Genomic DNA, 27,385 nt, shown 5'->3' with positions numbered 1-27,385 from the left:
CCTAACCTGGGCTATGAGCATAGCCCCATCCCCTGAGGTCCTGGTTCCATGCAAAGAGGCACGGATTAAACCGGTCCTGGATGCAAAAAAGCATAGATGCAAACAGGTGTGGATCCATGCAAAGAGGCATGGATTGCAAACAGGTGGTGGATGCAAACGGGTCCTGGGGAGCGCCAACCTCCAGGGCGTGGATGGAAGCAGGCAGGGTCCTCCTGAGCATCATCGCCCAGCTGCTGGCTTCTGCATCTGAAGCCGCGGGCGAAGAAACCAGCCACGGTGGAAGCAGCAGCGGGGCGGAAGGGGGCCAAGGCGCTGCGGGGCAGGATCGGCTTGCTGCCCGACCGGTTTTCGTCCCAATGGGCGTAGAGCGAAAGGAAGCCGGGGTCGAGGCGGCGGCGGAGGAGGAGGAGAGGAGGAGGAGCAGGCAGGCCGGCTAAGCAGCCGGCCGGTGGCAGCGCGCGATCCAAGGCGGCCGGAGCGGCCGGGGGATGGCGCAGCTGGGCCGCCTGGTGCGGCGGCGGCCCTGGCTGTGCAACGTGGCCCTCTACGGGGCGCTCTTCGCGGCGGGCGACGCGGCGCAGCAGCGGCTCCGGCGCCGGCCGGTGGCCGACTGGGCGCAGACGCGGCGCGTGGCGCTGGTGGCGCTGACCTTCCACGGCAACTTCAACTACGTCTGGCTCCGGGCGCTGGAGCGCCTCTTGCCCGGCCGGGCGCCCGCCGCCGTGCTGGCCAAGGTGCTGTGCGACCAGCTGGTGGGCGCCCCCGTGGCCGTGCTGGCCTTCTACACCGGTGAGTCCGCCGCCTGTCCTGACGGAGCAGGCAGCGCTTCGGATGGTGGGGAGGAGCAGCCGCCGCCGCCGCTGGCATGCATGCACGGGGTCCCGGGTTCCGTCCCGGTCAGGAGGAGAACCCTTCCTTCTTCTACGCCCTGGAGCTGCTGATTTGGACGTAAAAGATGTTCCCCGTCAGTGGTAGAGCATCCGTTTTGCATGCAGAAGGCCCCAGGTGCAATCCCGGGCAGCATCTCCAGGTAGGGCTGGGAAAGACTCCTGCCTGCATCCTCGGAGAACTGCTGCCAATCAGCGTAGACAATACTGAGAGCTAGATAGACCCATGGTCGGTCACAGTTGGCAGGTCTGTCACATGGCAGCTTCCTATGCTCCTGTCTTTTGGGGATGGGGCCATAGCTCAGTGGGAGAGCATCTGTGGTCCCAGGTTCAATCCCTGGCAGCATCTCCAGGTAGGGCTGGGAAAGATCCCTGCCTGAAACGTCGGAGAGCTGCTGCCAGTCCGTGGAGACAAGGCTGAGCTAAATGGACCAGTGGTCCGACTTGGTATAAGGCAGGTTCCTGTTAGGGGATGGGGCTTTAGCTCAGTGGAAGAGCATCTCTTTTGTCTGCAGAAGGTTCAAGGCTCGAACCCTGACATCTCCAGGTAGGGTTGAGAAGGGCTCCTTGTTGTTGCCGATCATCGTAGACAGTAATGAGTTAGATACACCAATGGTATATGCAGCTTCTAATAATTAGTGGGGGTGGGTGGATTGCTCAGTGCCCCCTCCCCGGCAACCTATACCAGTGTTGGTGTCATATTTAATTAGAGCGGAAACTGTATGGTCAGAACCTCTTGCAAGAAACCAAACCAGGAACCTATCATATTTGTTAAGGTTGACCAAAGCGGTTGTATGCATGGTCTAAATGGGAATAACTATAAGGCATGGGATTATGGGTTATACGTCCCATGTTACCATCCGCCCCCACTTTTCCTGCAGTTGCCTTTGATGCGTCATAATATGACTGAAGCCTGAAAGAGCCAGCTTCTCATGTGATTTGAGCAGATTATTTTTAAGTGGCAACTACAAAATACATGGGTGTCTCTTTACGCTCTGGGTTCAGTGGAAGAAATTTCTTGCAGATATAGCAAACGGACAACCCAGCTGTTTGGGGATGGGGTTTTTGGAAACAGGTATATTAAAAAGGATCTCCCACCTTATTCCAGACATGATAGGAAAAAAGCTTTGATTCTGAAATGTTAACTTTAGATAAAATGCAATGGGAAGAAGGGTAATGTAGTGTTCCTGTTGTTCTGATCTAAACTGTTTTGTGACTAGGCATGAGTGTCCTCCAGGGGAAAGAGGACATTTTCTCAGACTGCAGACAGAAGTTCTGGAATACATATAAGGCAAGTTCAATGCTGCATTAATTCTGATGTCATTGTTCAATTAGAGAAACAGAGCTGGCAAGCAACCAAAGGTCATCCACTCCTTCCAGCATGGCATCGTGGTTAGAGTTTTGGACTAGGACCTGGGAAACTTGAGCTCAAATCCCCCTTCAGCCATGGAACTCATTGGGTGGCTGGGCTAGGGATGTGCAGAACCAGTTCAATCACGAACCAGGCCGGTTCGAGCTGGTTCGTTGAACCGACTGACCCAGCCAATCAGTTCAACCGGGCCGGTTCACTTTGGCATGGTTCGATCTAAATTTGGACCGAACCACGCCAAACGGTCCATGCACACCCTTACTCTGGGCCAGCCACCTCTCTCAGCTTAACCTTTTTCACAGGGTTGTTGTGAGGATAAACGTGTACGCCACCTTGGGCTCCTCAGAGAAAGAGCAGGGCATAAATGTATCAATCAATCCATCTCTAGCTCTTCCACAGCTTGAACTACCACACACTAACCCATGTCTGTACCAGACTGTAATATTCTACAAATTGGGATTGGCAAACCCCACTGATTCCAAGCTGGAATGACTTGGGTCATACCAGATCAGGGCTCGGGGGTCTCTCCAGGATCCTGGAACTTCTGGGGGCCCCCACCGGCTCTGTGACGGAGCTGGCAGCCGTGTGGGCGACCGATCCGTGTAGGCGGCTACAAGTGGCTGCTCATCTGTGGGGAGAGCGGGCTAAGCTTGCTCTCCCCGCAGAACCCCGCAAAGCGCTTTGCACGTGTCGTGTGAAGCGCCTCATTAAGTTCATTGAGAGAGGTCTGGCTCCGGCTCGTCTGGCGGTGACTCAGGATTGGGCCTTCTCTGTAGTCGCTCCTGAGCTGTGGAATGTGTTCCCAGCCAACAACCTGGATAGCTTTAAGAGGGGTTGGGATGACTTCATGGAGGAGAGGTCTATCAATGGCTACTAGTCGGAGGGCTGTGGGCCACCTCCAGCCTCAGAGGCAGGATCAGCAAAGACATCCTCAGACATCCTCAGAGGCAGGATCCCTGAGTACCAGTTGCAGGGGAGCAATGGCAGGAGAGAGGGCACGCCCTCAACCCCTGCCTGTGGCTTACAGCAGCATCTGGTGGGCCACTGTGCGAAACAGGATGCTGGACTAGATGGGCCTCCTTGGGCCTGATCCAACAGGGCTGTTCTTATGTTCCCTATAGATATCCGTGGCATAACATCTTTGTCAGCCTTTGAAAGAGTCCTTCAGACACTTTTTTTTTAAAGCCAGCCTTTTCGTAACCTTTGCATGTTTTAAATTGTTTTCACAGTTTGTCTTTTTTGGTGGGTGTGTTTATGTTTGTCATCCACCTAGAGCCTTTGGAGTCAGGTGGTATATACATCACATAAATAAATTAAATAATACACAAGTTGGGAGAATGTTGTGATTCCAGCATAGGAAGCGGTAAGGGGCCTGGAATTTTCTTGAGGGGAATAGGCCGCTACAGGCTCCTCTGTCACTTTGACTTCCCGTTTCACCGTTCTCCGGTTGACCTTTCCAACCACGGATAATTTATGTAACCTCAGCCTCCGTGTGCAAAAGTATTACGTGTGCAAGGCAGAGAGCCTCGCAGGTGCGAAATGAGTATGTCATTCCGAGGTATTTCTCATTCACAGCCAAAGGGAGCATTCATTCCTTTAAACATTTGTTCACCCATCTGGCAAATGTGCTAACATATCAGGTGTCACGTTGTCCTGGTGGACTGCTGTTCTCCTCTTCATAATGTCTCTCTGCTGCTCTTTGTGTGCGAGATTAAGGAGGCAAAAACAACCTGTTGTGCCGTAAAAGGAAATAATTAAACACTACTCAAGGGTGGATTTTTCTCCACTCCCTCAATGCATGCTTATGCCTGAGCAAAAATTCTAATCTCTGACACCTTCATTTTTAATATTTTCGCTGATAACGGATGCTCTTTCCTTAAACAAGCTTTAGACAATCAGAACGATGTCAGCTGACTGGCACACGTGCGCTTCGTGGGCGTGTGTGTGACTCAAGAGTTCTCCAAAAATGCTTTCTCCCTGTTTCTTCATGCATAACAATGATCGAGCAATTGTTCTCTTTTCAGACGGGGTTGATGTACTGGCCTTTTGTTCAGGTAAGTTTCAAATGTGTCTTTCTTCTACCACAGAAACTCTGGCTGAGGAAAACATGGGCAGCAGGACCTAAGAGTTGGCTAAATGCATTACCATCATAGCCAAATTATTTGTTCCTGCAGCCGGATCTCAGGTTGTAAAAACAGCCAGGAACCTTTTGTCTTATCTGATAAGATTGTCTATTTCCAAAAGAGCTGGAAATGTTATGATCCTTATGAAGACATAACTGGAGCACCAGCAGACTTGAGGTATCCCGCAGATACATTGGTTTCACAAAAATCTGAAGAGAAAATCCCCTAAGGGGGCACTCTCCATCCCCAGACTGCCCCAGTATAAATGAGATGGAATGTTTGTGCACTCAGAGGGCAGTTAACAGACAAACAGGGGGTGGAGCTAATGGAACTCAGTGGCTAGGATGGGAGGAAGGAGGGTTTGAACAAAAAGAGCAGGGCGTTTCTCAGCTTAGAGAATACTCCCTCGAGACAGTCACAACCCCTTCTGAGAGGGGAAATTGCCTAAAACCTCCACCAGGCACAGGCTCAGGTAACATATGCATACCAGGGATATACTGCAAAATTTTGTTGCAGGTCAGTACTTGTTTCAAATAGTTCTCTCCACTGTTGGTCCCATCACTGGAATGCCCAAGGCAGCAGTCACAGTCCGGCAGCAGCCTACACCCTGAGTGGGAAGCCAAGCCAATAAAGCCATTGATTTAGCCTTCTAATTGCTTCTCCCCTCCCTTGGCCTTGAAAGTGGAAGTGTTTATTTTTTCCTAGCCACCTCCTCCAAACACTTCCCCATTTACTTGAAATTGTGTGGCTTGATAACCAGACATGGGGTGGCACGCAGAGTTCAGACACTGCAGTGAGCAGGTCACAGCGTTAAATATTTACTCAAAACAAATTCTTAACATTATTTTAATAATTTTAAAGTTATTTTAAAAATATATTTTATCTACTAAGATTTAAAAAAATAAAATTAAAAACCCAGCAAAAAAACAATCACTAGGGAAAGCGCTGAAGTGCAGCATCTGCTTTGCAATCAATCAGTCAATCTTTATTGTGAACTTTATCAGTCACAGACCAGCAAATAACCCCGTGCAGCTTAGAGAAAGGGGAGCAATTCGACATAATACAGTCACACACAAACAATGTCGTATCCTGTACCCTGTGCAGAACACATGCTGGATTTTATTGGCAATCAAGCAGAACCTGGCAACGTTGAGGGATGTCTCATCTTTCTGGCCTGATAGTTCAAAACCTATCGGTAAAAGAAATCCATATGACCTGGAAAGTTTGTTAAAAGCGGAGAAGATCTGCTTTGCATGTAGAAGGTCCCAGGGTGAATCTCTGGCATTTCCAAGCACGGCTAGGTAATATCTGTCTGGACCCTTGGAGAGCTGCTGCCGGTCAGAGTAGGCAATATTGTGCCGCATGGACCAATGGTCTGACTTGAGATAAGGCAGTTTTCTATGTAAGCTTAGGGGATGGGAGCATCTGCTTGGCATGTAGAAGGTGCTTGGTTCAGGCCCTGGCAGCGTCTGCAGGTAGGGCTGCGAAAGGCTCCTGACTGAAACCTTGGAGAGCCGCTGCCAGTCAGAGTAGGCAGTCCTGAGCTAGGTGGACCAAGGGGCTGACTCAGTATAAGGCAGCTTCCAAAGTTTGTACATAATGCAGAACGATGCTTTAGTTCAAACCAAAAGGGATACTCCTTGGACTGATCTTGCTCTTGCATCTGCTTTGCATCTGCTTAGCATCTGCTTTGCATGCAGGCATCTCCAGGTAAGCCTGGGAAAGACTCCTTCTGGGAAAACTGCTGCCAGTCAAAGCAGGCAAGCCTGAGCTAGATAGAGCAAGGGTCTGACAGCTTCCTAGGTTCCTATCTTTTGGGATGGGGCCGTAGCTCAGTGGAAGAGCATCTGCTTAGCATGCACAAGGTCCCAGGTTAAATCCCTGGCAGTATCTCCAGATCAGGCGAAGAAAAAATTCCTGCCTAAAACCTTGGAGAAGCTGCTGCCAGTCAGTGCAGACAATACTGAGCTAGACGGACCAGTGGCCTGACTCAGTAAAAGGCGGCTTCCCATGTAGCCTTAGGGGATGGAATCGGAGCTTGAAATGTTAGTCTCCTCTCTACCAGGCTGCAGTGGCTTCTGCTGCTTGTTCTGGAGTAGAGTGAGTGAATTAGACTGCTTTGAACAAGAGGCTTTTAAAATCTCTATATATAATTCTCCTGGGTGTGCCTTGGAATGTGCGTCCCAGCGCCCAGCTGATTGGCCGAGGCGCACCCAAGAGGACGGGTCGCGGAGGCAAGGCCCAGGAGGGGAGAAAGTTGTAAAAATTAAAGTTGTAGGATCATATGCCTGAATTGTCTGACACTTTCCTGTGAAGTTCCAATCTGGTGGATGGGAGAGCAGGAGATGTTTGGGGGGGGGGGAGAGCGCCTTCTCCCCCTTGCTACCTGTTGGAATCGTCCCTAAAAAGTTTGCAGGATAGGGACCGTCATAGTTCTCTGGAGCTTTCACTCACATTTGCTTCTTTCCCAAATAGCTGTCGAACTTCAGCCTGGTCCCCGTGCACCTGAGGACCGCGTATACTGGCTTGTGTGGTTTCATCTGGGCGACTTTCCTGTGCTTCTCACAACAAAGTGGGGACGGAACGGCCAGATCGGTTTTCATGTTGTTCAGAGGAGAGGACACCGACGCAGACCAGAGATCCCCGGGGAAATAGTTACGGGCAAGCCTCGTCATTCGCGGTTCGCGGTTGGAGAATATACACCCAACCTCAATATTCGTGGATACGAAAGGGTTAAAACCCACTTATCTGTGGTTCCAAGGTGGCCAGAAATGACCTCCGAGGTCATTCTTGCTGCCATTTTTGTTATTTATTTTTTACATTTATATCCCGCTCATCTTCCAAGGAGGATGGGACCTTCTGCATGCAGTTTTGCTTAAAGGAGCCATTTTGTGGCTCTTCTGGTTAAAAAACCAAGAATCCCCACCCCCATGATTTTTCACAGAAATTTGGACAAATTAGCAGTTTTGGGGGGCATTGCTGGACAGATGGAGACATGCAGAGCATGGGACAGCACTTTATTTTAATTATTTCTGTTGTTTTTCACCTTTTTTTCTGACTTTTTCTGCCCTCCAGAAACCTAACCCCCCCAATTCCCATCCACTCAATGACTCATTATCCGTGGTTTCGTTATCCGCGGAAACTGGCAGGAATGGAATCCCCACAGAGAACAAGGTCCACCTGAATGTCTCAATTACAAAACATTCCTCAGCTGTCAGGGACAAAGCTGCCTTCTCAGAGGAGAACTCAGTTTTTTCAGTCAAGATGTGACCTATCAATTTTATCAAGTGGTTTATCAGGGGAGACCCAACAACACGGGGAATCAGCTGGGAGAGTCTAGCCTGATTCAGACATTATACTGTATGAGTGTACACCTGTCTGTACACTTGTACACGTGTTTGTGTGAATGATTGTACCTGGTTCGTTGCAGAAGTGAACCTGGTTATAGGCCCTTCAGATGCATGGTACAGAAAGGAAATGTACTTCTGGGTCTGCATGCAACATTTTTGTTTTTAATTAATGTTTTGCTTTGGTTTTTATCTTGTTGTAAACCGCCCAGAGATGGTAAGTTTTAGGCAGTATAAAAATATGTTAAATAAATAAATAAATACCATCTGTGTACAGATCTGTACCAATGGACACTGTGCACCCGTCATACAAGTGTTGAACTTAACATGTGAATGGGCCTTCTGCCTGTGCAGGAAAAAGGTTTACCATACCATTTCCTTATTTCTGCCATTGGCTTTAAAATTTGGCAAGCCTTCAGGAGGCAAGGTCTCATGAGTGGGGCTCCCTCAAGCTGGAAGAGGCAGGGTCTCTGCAAACCAAGTATTACCACACACTGGCCTTCCGGAATGTTCCATACCAAGTCAAAATGGCAGCACTCCGGGGTTAGTGGGACCTAGAGAACAACCAGCTTGCCTACCTCTTATTTTCTAGCTTACTGGGTGGCTACAGGTGGCCACTGACTAAATGGTGGGCGTGGGGCTGGTTCTCACACTTTGTTTGGAGAGGCCATTCATGGATGGCAAAGGGGCACTTATCCATTTGGAACTTTTCCTACACACGGGCCATTCGTGCTCTTGTGTAGGTCCCTTTCCTTTCGATAGGGATTGTGCAGGAGAAACTCCAGAGCAATGGGGAGGAGAGCAGGTCTTATGGTAGCAAGCATGAATTGTCCCCTTTGCTAAGCAGGGTCTGCCTTGGTTTGCATTTAGATGGGACACATGAGTGCCGTCTACTGTAAGCTATTCCCCTCAGGAGAGGAGGCCATAGATCAGAAGCGAGCTTCTGCTTGCATGCAGAGGGCCCCAGGTTCAATTCCTGGAAGCATTTCCAGGTAGGGCTGCCCGCAAACTTGGAGAAGCCGCTGCCAGTCTGTGTAGACGATACCAAGCTAGATGGACCAAGGGCCTGACTCAGTAAAAGGCAGCTGCTTCCTATATTCCTAAATATCTAAATCGGGGGTCCCCAACCCGTGGTACTCCAGATGTTGATGAACTACGATTCTCAGCCACAATAAATTGTAACTGGGGATGGAGTTCAGCAACATCTGGAGTGCCAAAGCTTGGTAACCCTTGATTTAAATACATGCCTGCCTGGCTGCTGGATATGCCAATGTCTGGATGAAGATGCCAGTTGGCATATATTTAGTTACTGGGTCATCAGTGGGTTATTGAACAGGCCACTAGTGGGCAGTATATCTAGGATGTTTTATTTCTGCATCTATTTTTATCTGCACAAAGGAGCCCATTTTGAATCACTGGGCAGAAATTTCCATGCTGCTGGACTATTTCTCCAAGGACCAAATCTGCTTGCTTTTTTCCCAAGGCAGTGCACATGTGCACATCACAGCCTCACTGTATCAACTCTATAATAATTAAATTTTTAGCAGTGTTTAATTGCTAGAATGGGGATGGATTGTTGAGTCATCAGTTTATGTATTTACTAATTATGCACATTCTGTATGGGTTGTGTTTCCAGTATCCAGGAATGTACTTAGATTTGCAAACTAGCAACGTTGTCTCACAGGGATCAGAGAAAACATTTTAAATGTAGGCTTTTCCTTGGTCTGACTCAGATTGTGGGCAGACATTTAACCGGATTCTGGAAAACATACACACACAATGCCAAGGTTAACGGAATCAGGCATGTTACCTCTTTGTCAATTACTGCAGCCATAAGCAAAATTTCAGGCTGATCTATTATGTATTTTGAAGAATTTGTGCAAAATAAAGTCATTTTGCTAACTTGGTCCCTGCTAACTTGGCAAAGAGGCACCTTTTAACATGGTGGCTCTCTTTGTTTAGCAGGGGGAGAGTAACTGGCCCTCTCCACCCCCAGCACAGCATCCCTCCAGTATCTGTTGCTGGTGTCTATCTTATGTTTCTTTTTGGATTGTGAGCCCTTTGGGAACAGGGAGCCATCTTATTAATTAATTAATTAATTAATTAATTAATTAATTCTCTGTGTAAACTGCCCTGAGCCATTTTTGGAAGGGCAGTATAGAAATAAAATACTTATTGATGATCTACAGATACTAAATTTTGCATACACAATTCTGCCACTGAAATCAGCTGAATGCACTACATTTTACACTGGAATATGCTCAGTGAAAATATAATTTATTTATTTTATATATATATATATATATATATATATATATATATATATATATATATATATATAGTATTTTTAGAACAAATTCTGAATATCATTCTTCCCAATTACCTTTTTCTCCCCACCTCGTCTCACCGGCCACGCCTGGTTGCCCCTTACAGTCCCCCACCCCTGTACCAGTAAAGGCGAATCATCGCCGGATTTCCCTTTACAAGTATATTACGTGACCCGGAACTGGGTCGGTTCGGATTTGAACCAAACTGGCCAAACCAGTTCTGTGCACAGAAGCTCGATCAGCGGAGGAGAAAGTGATCGTGTGGGAGGCGGGTGCAGACTCTGATAGTGTTTCTGCCTACCTTGGTAATATGTTTGGTAAAAGTGCTGTGTAGGACATTGCTGTCAGAGCCTGCCCTCCCTTCCCACACAATCACTTTCCCCTCCTCTAATCTAGGTTTTCACTCATACACGACTGGAAATTGGAAACAGCTCCCAAAGCTGGGTGGACAAGTGTAAAATACGTTGGTAACAGAAACAGAAGTGATGTCCAAAAATTCTGATTCTGTTACTGATGTGTTTTGCACGTTTCTGACACCACCTATAATATTTAAGGGTTTCATAAAAATGTGGTCTTGTAGATGTTCTCTTGCCAGTGTGTATTATACTATCAACTTGAAAATTTGCTTTTAGCTGCAGTCATTGAAAAAGTGGTAATCTGAGTGATTCCGTTACCCTTGGACTTGCCCTCTACTTGATCTGTTTTTAAACCCCACTCTTTAACCAAGTCATAGGCTACCAATATCCAGCACGTGTTTAGTTTCTCCAAGGACCAAATCTTTAAAAGATAAATTTGTTAGAGCTTTTAGTTAAAAGTCAGAGAGAATTTATAACTCACCTCCCCCCCAGAGAGGGGAACTGGAATGGTATAATTGTGCTCTCTGTGAATGAAAAGTTACTTAGAAAAGTCACAGAGGAAGTATCCTGAAACATGTCTGACTCATATTGCAAATTGTAGAAGAACAAAGGATTTGCAATACAGCCAAGACAATTGGTGAATATTGAAATTTTTTTGACATTTTGAGATATTTATGATTGCCTGCCATATAATTTTAGACATTAACGTGCAATATTGTTAGAGTTTATACTTCTGTTTTAAAGTTCTGTTAGATTATAAGAACAGTTGTGGTCATTTAGATAGGTAGATATTTGTGGACCATTATGCATTTGGACTTTTAATATTTACATATAGTTATACATGGATAATTAATTATTAGTTAATAAACATATGCAATGAATGTAATTTTTACTCCTGAACTTCTTAACTCATTTAGTTCCATTTGGGTCAGGAATATTTCCTCTTAGATGTGTGTTAACCACCAGGTTCTCCTGCTCTGTGTATGTATTTAATGACCTCAAGTTAGTGAAACAATTCAAAAGTGGCATTATTTATTGCAGAAGGTATACTCCAACATGACTCCCCAGATTTGGTTGGACTACAACTCCTATCATCCCTCGGTATTTGCCACTGTGGCTAGAGAAGATGGGAGTTGGTAGTCCAGCAGCAACAGCTGGAAGGCTGAGGTTGTGCAGCCCTAGCCGAAGGCCATTGTGGATGGGAATGATGGGAATTGTAGTCCAACAAGATTTGGGATCAAGAACCCCTCTATTACAGAATTGAAACTGCTGAATTGCATGTGATATAATGCTGTTTTTCAGCTAGTCTGTAGTATGGTCGCAGGTATGTGATTACTGTCGTGATTATCAAATAATTTTGAAAATCTGTGCAATGGTTTTACTAATGATTGTTATTTTTTAAAAAAATCTTCTTTGTGTGCCTTATATGTACATTGATTAATTGTATTCATTTTGAAATAAACAAACTGGACAGAAAGCAAAACAATTGCAACAAAAACCAGGTCCTTTCCTCCAAAGCAAAGTACATAACTTGCAAATTACAACTTTGGTGGTATTTAAGCATTGCTTAGGTGGGAAGGAAGGCCCTTCATACCCTGCCCCCAAAGGGCTGCCCAGCATGGGTCCTCCAGCTGGTTTTGGACTACAGCTCCCATAATCCTCAGCCACAGTGGTCAGTATTTGGGAATCATGGGAGTTGTAGCCCAACCTCTGCAGGAGGGCCAAAGCTGTGCATCCCTGACCTAGATGAAACTTCCTTTGATTTGGGCCACAGCAGTCACATTAAAAAAATAGAATCGACCCCAGAAACCTGCTTGCTGAGCAGATCACTTCAGGTGATCAGGATACAAGGAGATACAAGATTCAAGAGACTCATTACCAGGATCCCTTGTGTTTTTTGTGGGGAGGGTGATCAGATCAGGGTCCTGGTGAGTAAGTGTTTAACTCATTGGATATTTTGCTGATCTAAATCCCGGGAACTTCAAGTAGACCTCGTTATATGTGGATCCACCATCCGCAATTTCACGTATCCGCAGTCGAGTGATTGACATCTAACCTTGGCTTACATATGAAAAACCTGGCCCACTTGGGGTCAATTCCATGTATCCATGGGTTGGAGGCAGCCAAAAATGACCACAGAGGTAATTTCAGGCCAACATTTTGTAAAATTGAGCTATTTTGTGGCTCATTTACTTGACCCCCCCAAAAAAAAAATCATGAGGAAATGCTTTTGAAAAGGACTATTTCCGACTTCTGGGGGCATTGCTGGAGGCCCCAAGAGCACAGTAGGGCACTTAATTTTGCCCCTTTAAACCTCCCCCCATTTGAGGGGCAATTTTCAGGCCTCCAGAAACCTAACCCCTGCAATCCCAGTGCCCCAGTGACTTGAGATAGATGGTTTACATATCTGTGGTAATTGTGGAGAACGGAACTTCCACCAATACTGAAGTTCTCCTGCACTATTTCCTCTCAATGATAAAATTACCAGTACCAATAGAAACAGGTGTGTGTAGGGATTTGGGTCAGGAGAACAAGAGATAGGGCATTCAGACATCACACAGAACCATGGTTTATTTTGTTTATCCAGGACACTCTGCAACTACTTTTCATTATGGCTTGGTTAACACAATTGTTTGAGCCTAGGTTTCAAGTTGGTAATCGACATTAGCATGATTGTGTGAACCCACGCTAAGGTTACTAATTTCGGTTGTGTCCCAAGATGAAGGTGAGATTCCCACCATGATATGGTTTCATACAATAATGCTAATGCTGGTTACTGACTTAAACCAAGATTCAAATGATTGTGTGAAGTAGACCTATGTGTTTTTCAAGCCACAGAACCTGATCGTGGATCTCCTGGATCACTTAAGCCGGGTTCATGCAGTCGTCCAAACCTAGGTTTAATGTGGGTTACCAACATTAGCAAGCTCGTGTGAACCTACGTCAAGTTGGTTTATGGCCTGAGATGAATCTGAGATTCCCTCCTTGGCATGGGTTCACACAATCACTCTTAACGTTGGTAACCCATATTAAACTTAGATTTAAACAGTTGTGTGAACCAGGCACAGGGGTGTAGCTATAATTGAACGGATGGGTTCAAAGAACCCACACACCCCAGATCCACCCCTCCCTATTTTCTTCATTAACTCCCTCACTCAGAGGGGCCTGTGGGGAGAGGGGTGAACACAGGCCCCCTTCTCCCCTAGCTATGGAAAAGGTACACATTCACACACACCAAATTGGGCTAACTACTCAATTCAAAGCAAAGGGAGACTCCGCCCCAGCTCCAGTAAGACAATCACTTACACACACACACACACACCAGGCATGAGCAAACGCCATTCATTTTCCTTACACCTCTCCCTAGGTATACATGTTATAATAACTCAATCCTGTACTCAGAACTTTGACAAACCACCTGCATAATTCATGTGCAGGATCTGTGTGTGTGTGTGTCAATGTTGCCCCCCCCCCCCCCGCTTTTGGTCCCTCTGCTAATACCTGAATGATGGAGATGCAAGTCCCACATTTATTTATCAAGTGAAATATGCCCAGCCGGCTCGATTTCATGCATCACCTGCTTTTATATCCACAGCCAGATCCCCACAGGGATGTCAGCTGCCGCCGAAGACCCGTGACATTGATTGAAGAACTCTACATGGAATTATAAGCTCAATTGATAATGGCTGAAGTGGATATTGAGCTGTCCAGGGGCTCTATAGAGCAGTCCTGGTTTTAATCTGAACTGATTGGGCAGGACATAGGCGAAGGAGGGAGATGAGGCTTAATAAACAGAAGCAAGGCGAGAAAGGGGGAGCTAATGCATGTGCATTTTCTCTTTGCTCGCTGGCCCAGACGCTGATCGTGGTGATGGCCTACACATCCAGCCTCCATGTTTGCGTTCGCCCAGGAGTTCCCAACAGAGGGGGTTAGTACCTCTAGGGCTAATTGAAGGGCTTCCGGGGGGTGCTCAGAGCCTTCCTGCCTCCCCACACTATTTGTCCCCCTTAGGAGGATGGCTGGCTTGAAGCCGATGAGTCCTCAGCGATGTATCTGCTGCAGAAGGGGAGGGAGGAGGGTGAAGCCCCTCCTCCTCTGCTCCTGATTGGCTGGCTACGTGCTGAAGCTCAGCATACCCCTCCCTCCAGCCTGACTGACAGGCTTCAGAAAATTAGCTCTGAGTACTCCCACTGAGAGCCCCACCTAATGGCACAGCGGGGAAATGATTTGATTATCAAGCCAGAGGTTGCCTGTTCGAATTCCTCCTCTCCAGCCTGAGCAAGGCATGTTGGCTTTTATTTCTGGAGGACTGGATGCAATGAAACTAGGGTTGCCAACATTTCATTGCCAGAATGAGGGACACAAGTTCCAGAATGAGGGACACAAGCTTGTGGGGGGGGGGGGGCTGGCCAGAGGAGCGGGGGCTGGGAGGTGTATGCTATGGTAATCAAGAGCCTGAGTATCATTGATGTATATGTAGTTGAATTATATGCTATTGAATAAATGAGGGACAAATGCTGTCACTATAGGGACCAACATTTCATCTCTGAAATGAGGAACGTGCTGCATAATGAGGGACAGTTGGCAACCCTAAATGAAACCGAGTTGTCTGCTGTGTATCCTTCACCTCTCTTCCATCCTCCCCAGATGGCCTCCCGGCTTCCTCCCACACGGGAGTGCTTCCAGGCTCCTGGTGAATCAGTCCAGCCCACCCCAGCAACTAGCCATCCACTCATCCCCCCAAATTAGCTGTAAAATCACATCGCCACCTGCTACTTTGCTTGTGACTCACAGCACTGTCTGGCCTTTTTTCCCTCTGACTGTGCAAAGATTATCAGTTAAGTTGTTTGTCAAGCCTTGGGTTCCCTAAAACAGTCCAAAGGAATCTTGCAAACCAGAGGGAATCACAGGTCAGAATTGTCCCCCTTTCTATGAATGTGAGACTACGTGTTTGCACTGTAAGATATTCCTCTGCAGGCTTGCATGCAGAAGGTTCCACATTCCCTCCCTCCTGCCTGCGACCTTGGAGAAGCTGCTGCCAGCCTGTGCAGACAATTCTGAGCTAGATGGACCAATGGTCTGAGTCAGTATATGGCAGCTTCCTATGTTCCTATGCCTTGACCTCCAGACAGGGACAGGAAAGTAGGGAAACTGAGGCAGCCTAGCAATATTGTTTGCTCAGAACTCACACCATACTTTCCACCCAACACCCCCGTGGACATCCTCTCCTTTCTTATGACAGCAAGCCTTACATGGGGGTAACTGGTGTTTTCGCTTGCTCATCAGTCCTTTAGCTGTGAGAGCATGAGAATTCCAAGGTGGTGTAGTGGTTAGAGTGTTGGACTAGGACCAAGAAGACCCAGGTTCAAATCCTCGTTCAGGCATGAAACTCACTGGGTGATTCTGGGTCAGTCACTTCTCTCTCAGCCAAACCTACCTCACAGGGTTGTTGAGAGGATGAACTTAACCATGTTCACCGCTCTGGGCTCCTTGGAAGAAGAGCAGAAGATAGATGGAAAAATAAATACAAAGTTCTGTACGTCGTTGTGACGTCTGCTGTAGACGTGGCACTGAAAGATAGTGCTGTAATTGTGGGAATCAATCACACACAGAAAAATATCAGTGGCAAAAATAACTGCATGAACGAATCCTTTGATAATTATCATCAGATGATGATAAAATAGCCTTCCATTTGGCTTTACAGTCACATTGGCAAATAGGTCAGTAATGAATTTGGACAGATGGTATGTGTGCGTATGAACTAGCAGATAAATTTTTTTGTTGTTCTGATCAAGGGAGGACGTAATTAATAGGGTTTACTCAGACCATGGCTCCCCAGGACTTAGGCTGCAATCCAATGCAGGCTTACTTAGGAGTAGTCTCATTGGACACAGTGGGGCAACATTCTGTACACATAAGGTTCTGCTATTCATCCTGCTGCCTCTTCAGATTGAAAGTCCATCTTTGGAAATTGTAAATAAAAGAGCAGAGTGCCTCTGAACTTGGGCAGAGGGGTTAACCATGAACTACAGAATAGCCACAATCAGGGGCAGATTAACATCATCAGGGGGCTAAGGCTAGTAGGAGAGAATGATAGAATCACTGAATATTAGAGTTGGAAGGTACCTTGAGGGGTCTTCTGGTCCAAGTGCTGGGATCTCCTACAGTTTCCCCGGCGTCGGATAGCTGCCCAGCTTTTGTTTGAAACCCTCCTGCAAAGGAAAGCCCATCCCTTCATGTGGCAAACTGTTCCACTGTTGAACAAGTTTTACAGCTAGGGCATTCTTCCTAATGTCTAGCCTAAACCTGCTTCCTTGTAAGTTCAAACCACTGGTTCTAGGCCAGTCCTTTTCTCAGGAGCAACAGAGAACCAGTCTGTTGCTTCTTCTGTGTGGCAGCTGTCAGATATTTGAAGACGGGTATCAGATCTTCTCTTCTGTTCTCCAGGCTAAACCTACTCAGCTTTTTCAACCTTAACTCATAGGACTTTCCTCATAGGGGTCTGCGAAGAGAGGGGTCGTGAGGGAGGGAAGAGCCCCTTCAAGAGAAGGAGGCTGCAGTTATGTGAATTAGATGAGGAAACAAGATGAACAAGACATGTTAACTCATAGGAACATAGGAAGCTGCCATATACTGAGTCAGACCATAGGTCCATCTAGCTCAGTATTGGCTCTACACAGACTGGCAGCGGCTTCTTCAAGGCTGCAGGCAGGAATCTCTCTCAGCCCTATCTTGGAGATGCTGCCAGGGAGAGAATGTGGAACCTTCTGCTCTTCCCAGAGTGGTTCCATCCCCTAAGAAGAGGAATATCTTACAGTGCTCACACTTCTAGTCTCCCATTTGTATGCAGCCAGGGTGGACCCTGCTTAGCTAAGGGGACAAGTCATGCTTGCTACCACAAGACCAGCTCCCCTCCCTTTAGATGCTTGACAGATGCTTGACTGAGTTACAGCCCCATCCCCAAAGACATAGGGAGCTACCATATATCGAATCAGATCCTTGGTCCATCTAACTCAGTGAGGTCATTCACACGGTAAAAAATGGTGTTCTTTCTACCCAGGTTTGGGAGCTCTGTGTGCTCCCAGTTTCTGGTTGTGTGGAAGTAAGGTACCCAGGTTTTCCTCCTACTTTGCTTCCACACCACCACTTCTCCCCAGGTTTTCCTCCTACCTGTCTTCCACACAACCAAAAATTGGGAGCATACACAGCTCCCCAAACCGGATAGAACACAGTTGTTGATTGTGTGCATGCCCTCGCTATGGTCTACACCAGGGCAGGGTTCCCAACCTGTAGTACTCCAGATGTTGCTGAGCAACAACCCTCCTCACCCCCAGCGACACTCTATTGTGGTTGGGGATGATGGGTTTGGTAGTCCAGCAACATCTGGAGCACCGCAGGTTGCGAACCCCTGGGCCACACTATCTGGCTTCTCCAAGGTTTCAAGCAGGAGTCTTCATGGGTACCGTCCTTAGCTGGAGAAAGAGTGATGGGAATTGAAGCGGAGACCTTCTGCATGTGCAGCAGATGTTCCACCCCTGATCTTTGGCCACAGCCCTCGGCTACTAACCCACCCAAACACCAAAAGCCAACCCACCCCCAATGCAGCAGAAATATAGGGCTGACAATCCTCACTAAAGATGCTCTGAGTCCCTGGAGATTCCTTTGATCCCAGCCTTGTTCCCAACATCTTTCCCCATCTCCAGCCATTGAAACCTGCCTAGGCTTGCTTTCCAAGAATCCCGTGGAGCCAGATGCGGACCCTTGGAGACCCCAGGCCCTCCCGGGAGGGCTGCCGTGCCCAGCCCCACTACGGCATGTTGGTCCCCATTGTTTGCCTGCCCCCCCCCGCCCGCACCCCGCCCCGGGCGCTCCTGTGAAGTAGCATCCTCCAACTGAGCATGCGCGCTGCATCCTTCTCTCTTCCTCCTCCTGGGGAAGGGATGCGGTGAACTCAGCAGCGCTGTACTGAGCCGCCGGCCATCGGGAAAGACAGCGGGGAGGAAGCCTCCAGCCCGGCCGCCTTCCCTCCGCCCCTGGGCGCCCAGCTGGGATGGACTGAGAGAGGGCAGGAGCCCCCCCGCTTCCCCACACGCGCGCCGGAGAAAGGAAGGGCAGAGCGGCAGGCAGGATGGAGTTGAAGCGGTCCCTCTCGGCCAGCGTGGAGGCAGAGAAGCCCCCGAAGCGCTACGGGGCCGTGGAGGAGACCCAGTGGAGAGCCGAGGCCCTGGGGAGAAGTAAGTGCTGCCTTCAGGCCGGGCTGGAGGAGGGGCCCGGGAGGGAGGGAGGGAGGGTGCCACGGACGGACCGGGCGTCTTTGGAAGGGCCTTTTGATGCGGGGGGTGCGAGCCGGCTTGGGGTGCTCAGGGGAGGGCCGAGAGGGGCAGGCTGGGAACCGAGGAGGACAATGCCCACTTGGGGGGGGGGGGTGTTTGTGGCCTGGCCTGTGGGTGGCAGCAGAGAGAGGGGGCTGCTTCGCTCCCGATCTCTGCACCAGCTCTCGGAAAGGATGCGGAGCTGGGTCGCTATAAACTAGTCAGTCTCTCCCCCCCCCTCTAAACACACACACACACACACACACACACACACACACACAGCTCCTTCTTTCCCTCCCCCCCCATCTCTCACACACATACCTCCAGGACCTCTTCTCCCCACCCCATCTCCAAGGCCTCTTCTCCCTTCTCCCCCCCACCGCCCCCTTCCTTCTCTCCCTCCCCGCTCTCACACACACACCCCAGAGGGCTGGCTCACTCCTGCCTTCCTGCCTTCCTTCCTTCCTTCCCACCCTCCCTCCCTCACACACACCAGAGGGCTGGCTCACTCCTTCACTCCTTCCTTCCCTCCTTCCCTCCCAGTCTCTCTCTCTCCTTCCTTCCTTCCTTCCTTCCTTCTCTCATTCTCTCTCTCTCACACACACACACACACATACACCAGAGGGCTGGCTCACTCCTTCCTTCCTTCCTTCCTTCCTTCCCAATCTCTCTCTCTCTCTCCTTCCTTCCTTCCTTCCTTCCTTCCTTCCTTCCTTCCCTCCCTCTCTCTCTCCCTCTCTCTCTCTCTCACACACACACACAGCTCCCCCCCCAACACTTTCTCTCTCTCTGCCCTTAAGAATAGGGAAGCTCTCACGTTTTAGGTTGGGGCAAGTCCAGAGAGCATATTTGCCTTCCAGAGGCTAAGAAGAGATCTCTCCTAGCACCCCCTTTGCACCCCTTAGAAAGAGGCAAGGATAAAAAGAGGGTGGGGTCCGGGTGGTCTTGCCTTCCTTTTTATTCCCCACATGGGCAGCTCAAGTTACTTTTCTCATACCCTTGCAAAATCCCCACCGATCATCTCAGCAAAATGTTTTAGAAAGGAAAGGAAAATGCAAGGTGGTGGGGGGAAACATACAAGAAAAGAAGAAGGAGGAGAAGTGCCTTGCTGTGCTGGAAGCAGGGAGGTGGGTGAGTTTGAAGGAGCAAAAGGAGTTGTTCTTTGTTGTCTGCCAAAGCATGTGGCTTTTGCAGAGAGCTGCCCGCACGGGCCATGTTTGGGTAGGCAGGCGGATGGAGCCGTCCCCAGCAGATGTTCTTATCGTATCCCGTTGGATGGTGCTGAAAACAGACACTGTGTTCTGTGGCATTATTGCCATGCGGAACAGTCTAGCCTCGTAAAGACTCCGCAGCACCGAATCGGTTGTAAATTCAGCCCTCCCTGCTCCTCCCAAGGAAACAACCATTGCCACAAACCGCTCCAAAACCATCAGTGAAAAGGGCTCTCTTCCCACTCACCGCCGCAGACAGCTACTGCCCCAAAGACAGCGGTTATGATCTTTTGGTTGGGAAGAAGATTGAATCCCAGCTGATCATGTGCCAATTGCTTCGCTGCCAGCTTCCCAGGAAACCAAAAAGTGCCCAGAATATTTTGCAAATGGTTTGAGGTTTCTGGAAGGGGCAGCTTAGGTCCTAGTGAGATTCCCTTGAGGGTGTTCCCTCTCTGGACAGGACTACAGATTCATCCACTCCAATCTGCTCCTGTGGGTCGTCTAATGCAGCACCTCTTATGGCTTGTTGCTTTCTAGAGTGTTATTTTGGTCCTCCACCTTTATGGGAGGAGAGCTAGTCTTGTGGTAGCAAGTTTTCAGTGTTCCCTTTGCTAAGCAGGGTCTGCCATGGTTTGCATTTGAATGGGAGACTAGAAGTGTGAGCACTAGAAGATATTTCCCTTAGGGGACGGGGCTGCTCTGGAAAGAGCATCTGCTTGCTTGCATGCAGAAGATTCCCTCCCTGGCATTTCCAAGGGCTGGGGGAGACTCCTGCCTGCAACTTTCAAAAAGCTGCTGCCAGTCTGTGTTGACAATGGACCAAATCTAAAGAGAAGAGAGCTGGTCCTGGGTAGAAAGCATGACTTGTCCCCTTAGTCTGCCCTGCTGGTTGCATATGAATGGGAGACTTGATGTGTAAGCACTGTAAGATATTCCCCTTCGGGGATGGAGCCACTCTGGGAAGAGCATCTAGGCTCCAAGTTCCCTCCCTGGCAGCATCTCCAAAATAGGGCGGAGAGAGACTCTTGCCAGTAACCTCAGAGAAGCCACCACCAGTCTGTACAGACAATACTGAGCTAGATGGACCTCTGGTCCGACTCAGTATATGGCAGCTTCCTATGTTGATAGGAACCAATGTAAATGGGTATAAGGCAGCTTCCTATGTTCCTATGGGAGGAGAGCTGGTCTTGTGGTAGCAGGCATGACTTGTCCTCTTTGATACGCAAGGTTCACCCTGGCTTCCATTTGAATAGGAGACTACACGTGACCACTGTGACATATTCCCCTTAGGGGATGGGGCCGCTCTGGCAAGAGCACCTGCCTGCTTGCATGCAGAAGGTTCCAAGTTCCTCCACCTTTATGGGAGGAGAGAGCCTCCTGCCTCCCTGCAGCCTTGGAGAAGCCGCTGCCAGTCCGGGTAGACAATACTGAGCTAGATGGACTAGTGGTCTGATTCGGTAGAAGGCAGCTTCCTCCGTTCCCCTTCTTGGGCTCTCTCTCTCACACGCTTGCCTGATGCTCCCATTGCAGTGGTGGTTTTTGTTGCAGTGCCTGGCAGAGGTTCAGGACCGGCTGTCTCCAAGCTTCTCAAAACATAACAACGGAATTAGACTGAAACCACCTTGGGGTTGCCACCTGGAACTGAGTGCACCATGGAAGCATCCAAAGCTGATCTGGATTCTGCCCCAGAAGTCAGTTTTCCCCATTGCTATGAACTGTAATGGCTGTGAGCGGTTTCTGGTGAAGTCCCATAATAAAGACCTCTCTAGCAGTTTCCTCCATTGTGTTCTAAATTCAGAATCTGGGGCTTTTTAATTTAGAAAAAAGGCAACTAAAGGGGAGACATGATCAAAGTTCATACAACTAGGCATGGTGTGGAAAGAGTGGATAGGGAGAAGTTCTCCAATAATACAGGAGCAGCTGATGGTCGAAAGAGATTTTTATTGAAATGTGTTGGGAGAAATATTTTTCCATCAGCTGCTCTTGTGTGGTTGATCCTGGTACTTCACATGAGCCGGTAGGAGTTAACACCGATTCGCCAGAAATCGACACCGACCCACCAGGAGTCGACACCGACTCGAAGGCACACTTTACCTAAAAATCCTAGGCTACTCAGGGACGCAGCACCGGGATCAGCCTTGATCCCAGCACTTCACACAAAGCCACCCTACCCAGGTAGGGCTGCCAGTGCCAAAGCCTCCTCTTCTGTTGTGCTAACCAACCTCTTGCCAGAGGTGAGAGTGAGCTCTACTCATTGGATTCTTTTTGCCTTTATTTACATTCGGAAGCACAAATAATTCCATTCTCCCGATGAGAACGCACTGCGTGATGCAGTCTGAGAACCCCCTGATTTACAATTTCCTAATAATAGCAGTGCTGGTTTGCATGTCCATATGGAGCTTTCACTTACATGATGCTTTTCATGCATACATTTTTTTTTAAAGCTACTTCTTCAGTGTTAAGGTTGATTCTCAGAGCCATGGTTGATCATTTCATTTAGGCGGGGTCTACAGAATGTATGAGAAGGTCTGTCGTTCAGTGGTAGAGCATCTGCTTTGCATGCAGAAGGTCCCCAGTTCATTTCCTGCCATGTCCAGGTAGGGAGACTCCTGTCTGAAACCCTTTCGCTATAACCTATTCAAGAGCCTTGGATTTCTGAGAAGCCCCTGTCATTCAGAGTAGGCAATTCTGAGCTAGGTGGATCAACGGTCTAATTCGGGAGAAGGCAGGCATCCTATGTGCCCGAGAAAGGATAAGAGCATCTTATTTGCATGCAGAAGGTTCCAAATTTCCTTCCCTTCAGTATCTCCAAGATAGGGCTGAGAGAATCCTGCCTGCAACCTTGGAGAACTGCTGCCAGTCAGTGTAGACAATACCGAGCTAGATGGACCAATGGTCTGACTCAGTAGAAGGCAGCTTCCTATGTAACTATGACTTCCTGCATTACTCCCTGCCCCCCCCCCCCCGCAGACAAAGAGTTTATCTGAGATAAACTCAATGCTACAGGGAGCTGGTATAGTGCCATGGCTAAGAATCTGGTGGTTCCTTTTTTGAATTTCACCTCCGCCACGAACCCACTGGGTAGTCTGAGAAAAGCCTTCCCATTTGTAATATGAGGATGATCCGAGGTGGAGCCACCATTGTGCGAACGGGTTCAAAGAACCCGGGCCACCAATGAAAAGGGCCGCTGAAGCCTGCAGGGGTGTGTGGCTCAGGTTCCAGAAGAGCCCCGAGCGAACTCCCCCCGGCCACGCCCCGAGAGAGCTCTCCCTTGTCCTTTTCAGGCAGCGTTTGCTGCCTGACAGACTTTAGTTCCCTTTCTCTCCCTCCAGCAAGGGAGAGAAAGGGAAATAGATGCTGTCAGGCAGCAAGCACTGCCTGAAATGACAGGGGGAGAGCTCCTCCAGTTCAGGCCACTCCCGCTTTGCATGTGATGTCACAGGGGTGTGGCCTCGAGGCTAGTTGTACTCCAATCATTAAATATATTTTTACTGGAGCCTAGAATACGTGAAGCTATTTGGCTGTCCCTAACCTTCCGGAGACTCTGCTATTTTTAAAGGGCTAAGCTGCAGCTGGCTAAATAATTCAACACTTCTTTTATAGATTTCAACCCACTTGAAGACAAGGGCACAACTCTTCTTTTTATTAAAATATTTATACCCAGCTTTTCTGCTAAAAAGAAAGAAAAGGACACCCAAAGCAGCTGTGGCATTTTGGGTCTGTCCAGGACAGACTGGACACTTAATCGTAAGTGGACACTTAAACGTTCACTTAAACGTAAACCAATTTTTGCCCCAGTCAAGAGTACCTCCATCTTGCATGCATTAAAACTGCATTCCCATGATCACGACAATCTTGGTTAAAGAGTTAACCAGGATTGCTGAGGCCCATGGAACTGGATGTGAGGATGCAGATGTCCCAGGCAATCCTGATCTAGCTGTATTTAACCAGGATCAGACAACCGTGCTTATGAGGGAAGCAGCGATTAAACAAAATGCTTTAGAGAATGAAGTAGAAATGCTCCTGGCATGAACTAATTATATTAGTATTAGAGGTCAAGAACATCCGTTAATCCCTATTACAGGAAACACTATTTTAGACACTTGTTTAGTGACTGTGCTGGACAAATCCCATGTTTTCTCCATAGATACTGAAACTTACATTGGAACACAGGAAGCTGCCTTCTACTGAGTCAAACCCTTGGTCCATCTAGCTCAATATTGTCTACACCAGGGATTCTCAATGTTGGGTCCCCAGATGTTATTGGACTTCAACTCCCATAATCCCCAGCCAAAGGCCACTGGGCCTGGGGATTATGGGAGTTGAAGTCCAATAACATCTGGGGACCCAACATTGAGAATCCCTGGTATCCACTGACTGACAGTAACTTTTCCAAGGCTGCAGGCAGGAGTCTCTCTCAGCCCTATCTTGGAGATGCTGCCAGGGAGGGAACTTGGGACCTTCTGCATGCAAGCATGCAGGTGCTCTTCCCAGAGTGGCCCCATCCCCTAAGGATAATATCTTACTGCTCACATGTAGCCCCCCATTCAAATGCAAACCAGGGCTGACCCTGCTTAGCAAAGTGGACAATTCATGCTTGCTCCCACAAGGCCAGCTCTCCTCCCTGAGAGCTTAGGGAATTCTTTGCCTGTAGATGGGGAATCGAAGCCCGATGCTGGTGTGAGTAGGCAGGCAACAGGAACTGCGGATTCCATATACAGCAAATCCATATTGTTTTATTTTAATAAGCACTGGCTTCCAATTTTACATCATTTGGCTAGGAGAGAAAGGGTATTTCCCAGCTAGCCACACCTTGATTGATGTCTTGAATTGCACAAGGCACTTCCCAGCACATTGCTAGGACACCAGCATTAACCATTAACGTTCGATATTTGGAGATGTGTCTGTGTGGTTTCACACTGCCCTGCCAGTACAGTTTGGCCCTGGAACTGGACGAACCATCCAAGGAAAATTGGCTCAGTGATCTTCGACAAATTGGAGGATTGGAGACGGCATGGCCAGATATTTCTGGAGCTGTGAACTTGCTTGCGAGCACACTGTTGGCCATGTGTTAATGACGGAACCATAGAGATTCTGGTTCTCGGTGGCTGCAAGCCTGTCAGCTTTGTGTCAATGACAGACCTTTGAGATTCTCTCTTGGTGGCCCACGTGGGATCTATTGGGCCCAGATTCTACATACATGCTGTTAACTAACTGATTTATTTATACGTTTATCTACTCTGGCAGAGCTCTTAACTTAGGTCAGCAGCAAGATCTCCCTTAGTCTAAGGCAGGACTAAGGCACAACTCTGGCCCTCCTGCTGTTGTTGCCATTGGCCATTGTGACTGAGGATCATGGGTGTGGAAATCCAACAACTACTGGAGGACCCGAGTTGTAATTCACTTGCTCAGTCGGAGCTCTCCCAGGTCCTGAAGACCAGCCTGGCCTTGTGGGACCCACAACTGGCCATTTTACATGCGCGTGAAGCTCATTTTGACCTGTTGATAGTCTATTGTCAGAGCACATTCTCCCATATGAATCTGCCAGGGCCCTCCACTCGTCATCTCAGGCCCTGCTCATGGTCCCGCCACTAACAGAGATCTGATTGGCGGGGACTAGAGACAGGACCTTTTTGGTTGTGGCCCCTTGGCTTTGGAACGGCCTCCCTGAAGAGCTTCGCCATGCTCCCTCCCTCAGTGTTTTTTTTAAAAAATCTTAAAACACACCTTTTAAAGGAGGCTTTTAAATGCTCTAATATTATTATTTTGTCATATCTAGTAGGTTCTTTAGCTTTTTATAATTTTCAGTTTTAATTTGAACCTAATGATTATGGTTTTTAATCTGACAATTTCTTCTTCTTTTCTTGTTTAATATAGTCAATTATATTACTTTTATTATATCTTGTGTCTATCTCATTGTTGTGAACCTCCCTGAGCAGTAATGCACTGGAGGGGCGGGGTATAAATATTTTAAATAAATAAATAAATAAATAAATATTGTGGGACAGCTATTTTCCTAATAGATCTTTTAACCTAAAGCACAAACTCCTCCTCCTTTTTGCTTTTCTTTAAACATGGTCCAAGACAGTGATTGCAGAGTTCATGAACACAGCAGGCCTTCAGAGCCTTCAGAAAGGTGTAATGGAGGATGTTGGGGTGTATATAGGAAGCTGCCTTGCCTGTCTTGCTCCGTATGGTCAACACTCACAGGCAGCTGTTCTCTGGGGAGGGCTGGAAAAGATTAGGATCTTTCCCAGCTCAACATGGAGATGTCAGGGATTGAACCTGGGATCTTCTGCATGAAAGCAGATGCCCTTTCGCTGAACTACGGCCCCATCCCTGAAGGTAAAAGGACATAGGAAGCTGCCTTGTACAGAGTCAGACCATTGGTCCACTGGCTGGCAGTGACTTCTACAAGGTTTTAGGCAGGAGTCTTTCCCAGTCCTACCTGGAGATGCTGCCAGGGATTGAACCTGGGGCCTTCTGCTCTTCTGCTCTACCTCTGAGCTTCAGCCCCATCCATGGTTGGGAAGGTGTGGAATTAGGGTAATTATGAGGATGTCTCTATTCTGTGAAATTCTGGAGGGGATGCAGTTGGGTTAAGCTCTGTTTGGCAATGTTCAGCGCCTGCAATTAAAATACATCACAAAATAGCCCTGAACGGAGGCAATCAGCTATGAGACGACACCAATTCATTTCCCAAGGAGCAGGTGTCTGTATAACAGTGATAGAGGAAGGTGTTGCTGTAACGTGAATTCATCACAGTTCAGATGATGACATCTTTGCTATCGAAGGGCAAAACAGACGACAGAGAGCCACTTAGGGTGGATTGCCCTACAGAAGTGGCAGTGAAGCATTCATCAGTCTCATTTCCCTGACTCATGAGAGGGGAGAAGCGTCTGAAAAAAAATCTCTTTTTGGAGGAACATTCCTTTAAAAAAACAAAATGTTCATCAAGGCAGATGACATCCTGAGCAACTTGAGGGCTGTACATCCAAGGATTGTTTGTCAAGGCTGAGGTTTCTGAGGGAGCTGAGCCCAAAATGGCTCAGGGCAGCTGGTTTTATTGACTGGGGATTTAGTCGTTCTGTACGACGACACTGGCTGTTGATATTGACAACCTGGGAAGCAGATGAACCTCGTCTCCAAGTCATTTCATGCTTCTGTGCCTTCTAGCTCGCTTCACACTGTTACAAGAAAAACTAACAGGGTGAATGACATTTCTTGTACATTTTCAGAAAACACACAAGGCCGTTAGGTGTGTTCTAATTTATATGGAGTCAATGAAGCAAGAATGTCGAATCTGGTACCAGGATTTGGGTAGCCCGCCCTCAAAAAGAGACCTCACTTGGCAAACATGTGCCACCCACTCAGTTCTTCAGACCTCAAACAAAGGAAGTTGATACCGAGTCGGACCCTTGGTCCATCTCACACAGTCCTGCACAACATAAGG

General features: G+C 48.1%; 1 protein-coding gene across 3 annotated transcripts in view; it reads left to right on the top strand.

Moving 5' to 3' along the window:
- The first annotated feature begins 159 nt into the window (after positions 1-159).
- Positions 160-27,385, top strand: part of LOC128336384 (bMERB domain-containing protein 1) — a 42,332-nt gene continuing 15,106 nt past the window's right edge. Inside the window, exons 1-4 of one of the 3 annotated variants that reach the window (XM_053275902.1) lie at positions 160-789; positions 2,108-2,178; positions 4,281-4,310; positions 6,855-11,895. In XM_053275902.1, coding sequence (XP_053131877.1) covers positions 489-789; positions 2,108-2,178; positions 4,281-4,310; positions 6,855-7,034 — 582 coding nt within the window. In that variant the 5' untranslated portion in view covers positions 160-488 and the 3' untranslated portion in view covers positions 7,035-11,895. Of the gene's footprint in view, positions 790-2,107; positions 2,179-4,280; positions 4,311-6,854; positions 11,896-18,320; positions 18,644-27,385 lie in introns of those variants that run through there. The other 2 variants (XM_053275903.1, XM_053275901.1) reach the window with 2 other exon arrangements.

This window comes from Hemicordylus capensis, chromosome 13 (assembly GCF_027244095.1).
Source record: "Hemicordylus capensis ecotype Gifberg chromosome 13, rHemCap1.1.pri, whole genome shotgun sequence".
NCBI lineage: Eukaryota > Metazoa > Chordata > Lepidosauria > Squamata > Cordylidae > Hemicordylus > Hemicordylus capensis.
This window is presented reverse-complemented; position numbering and strand designations above follow the sequence as displayed.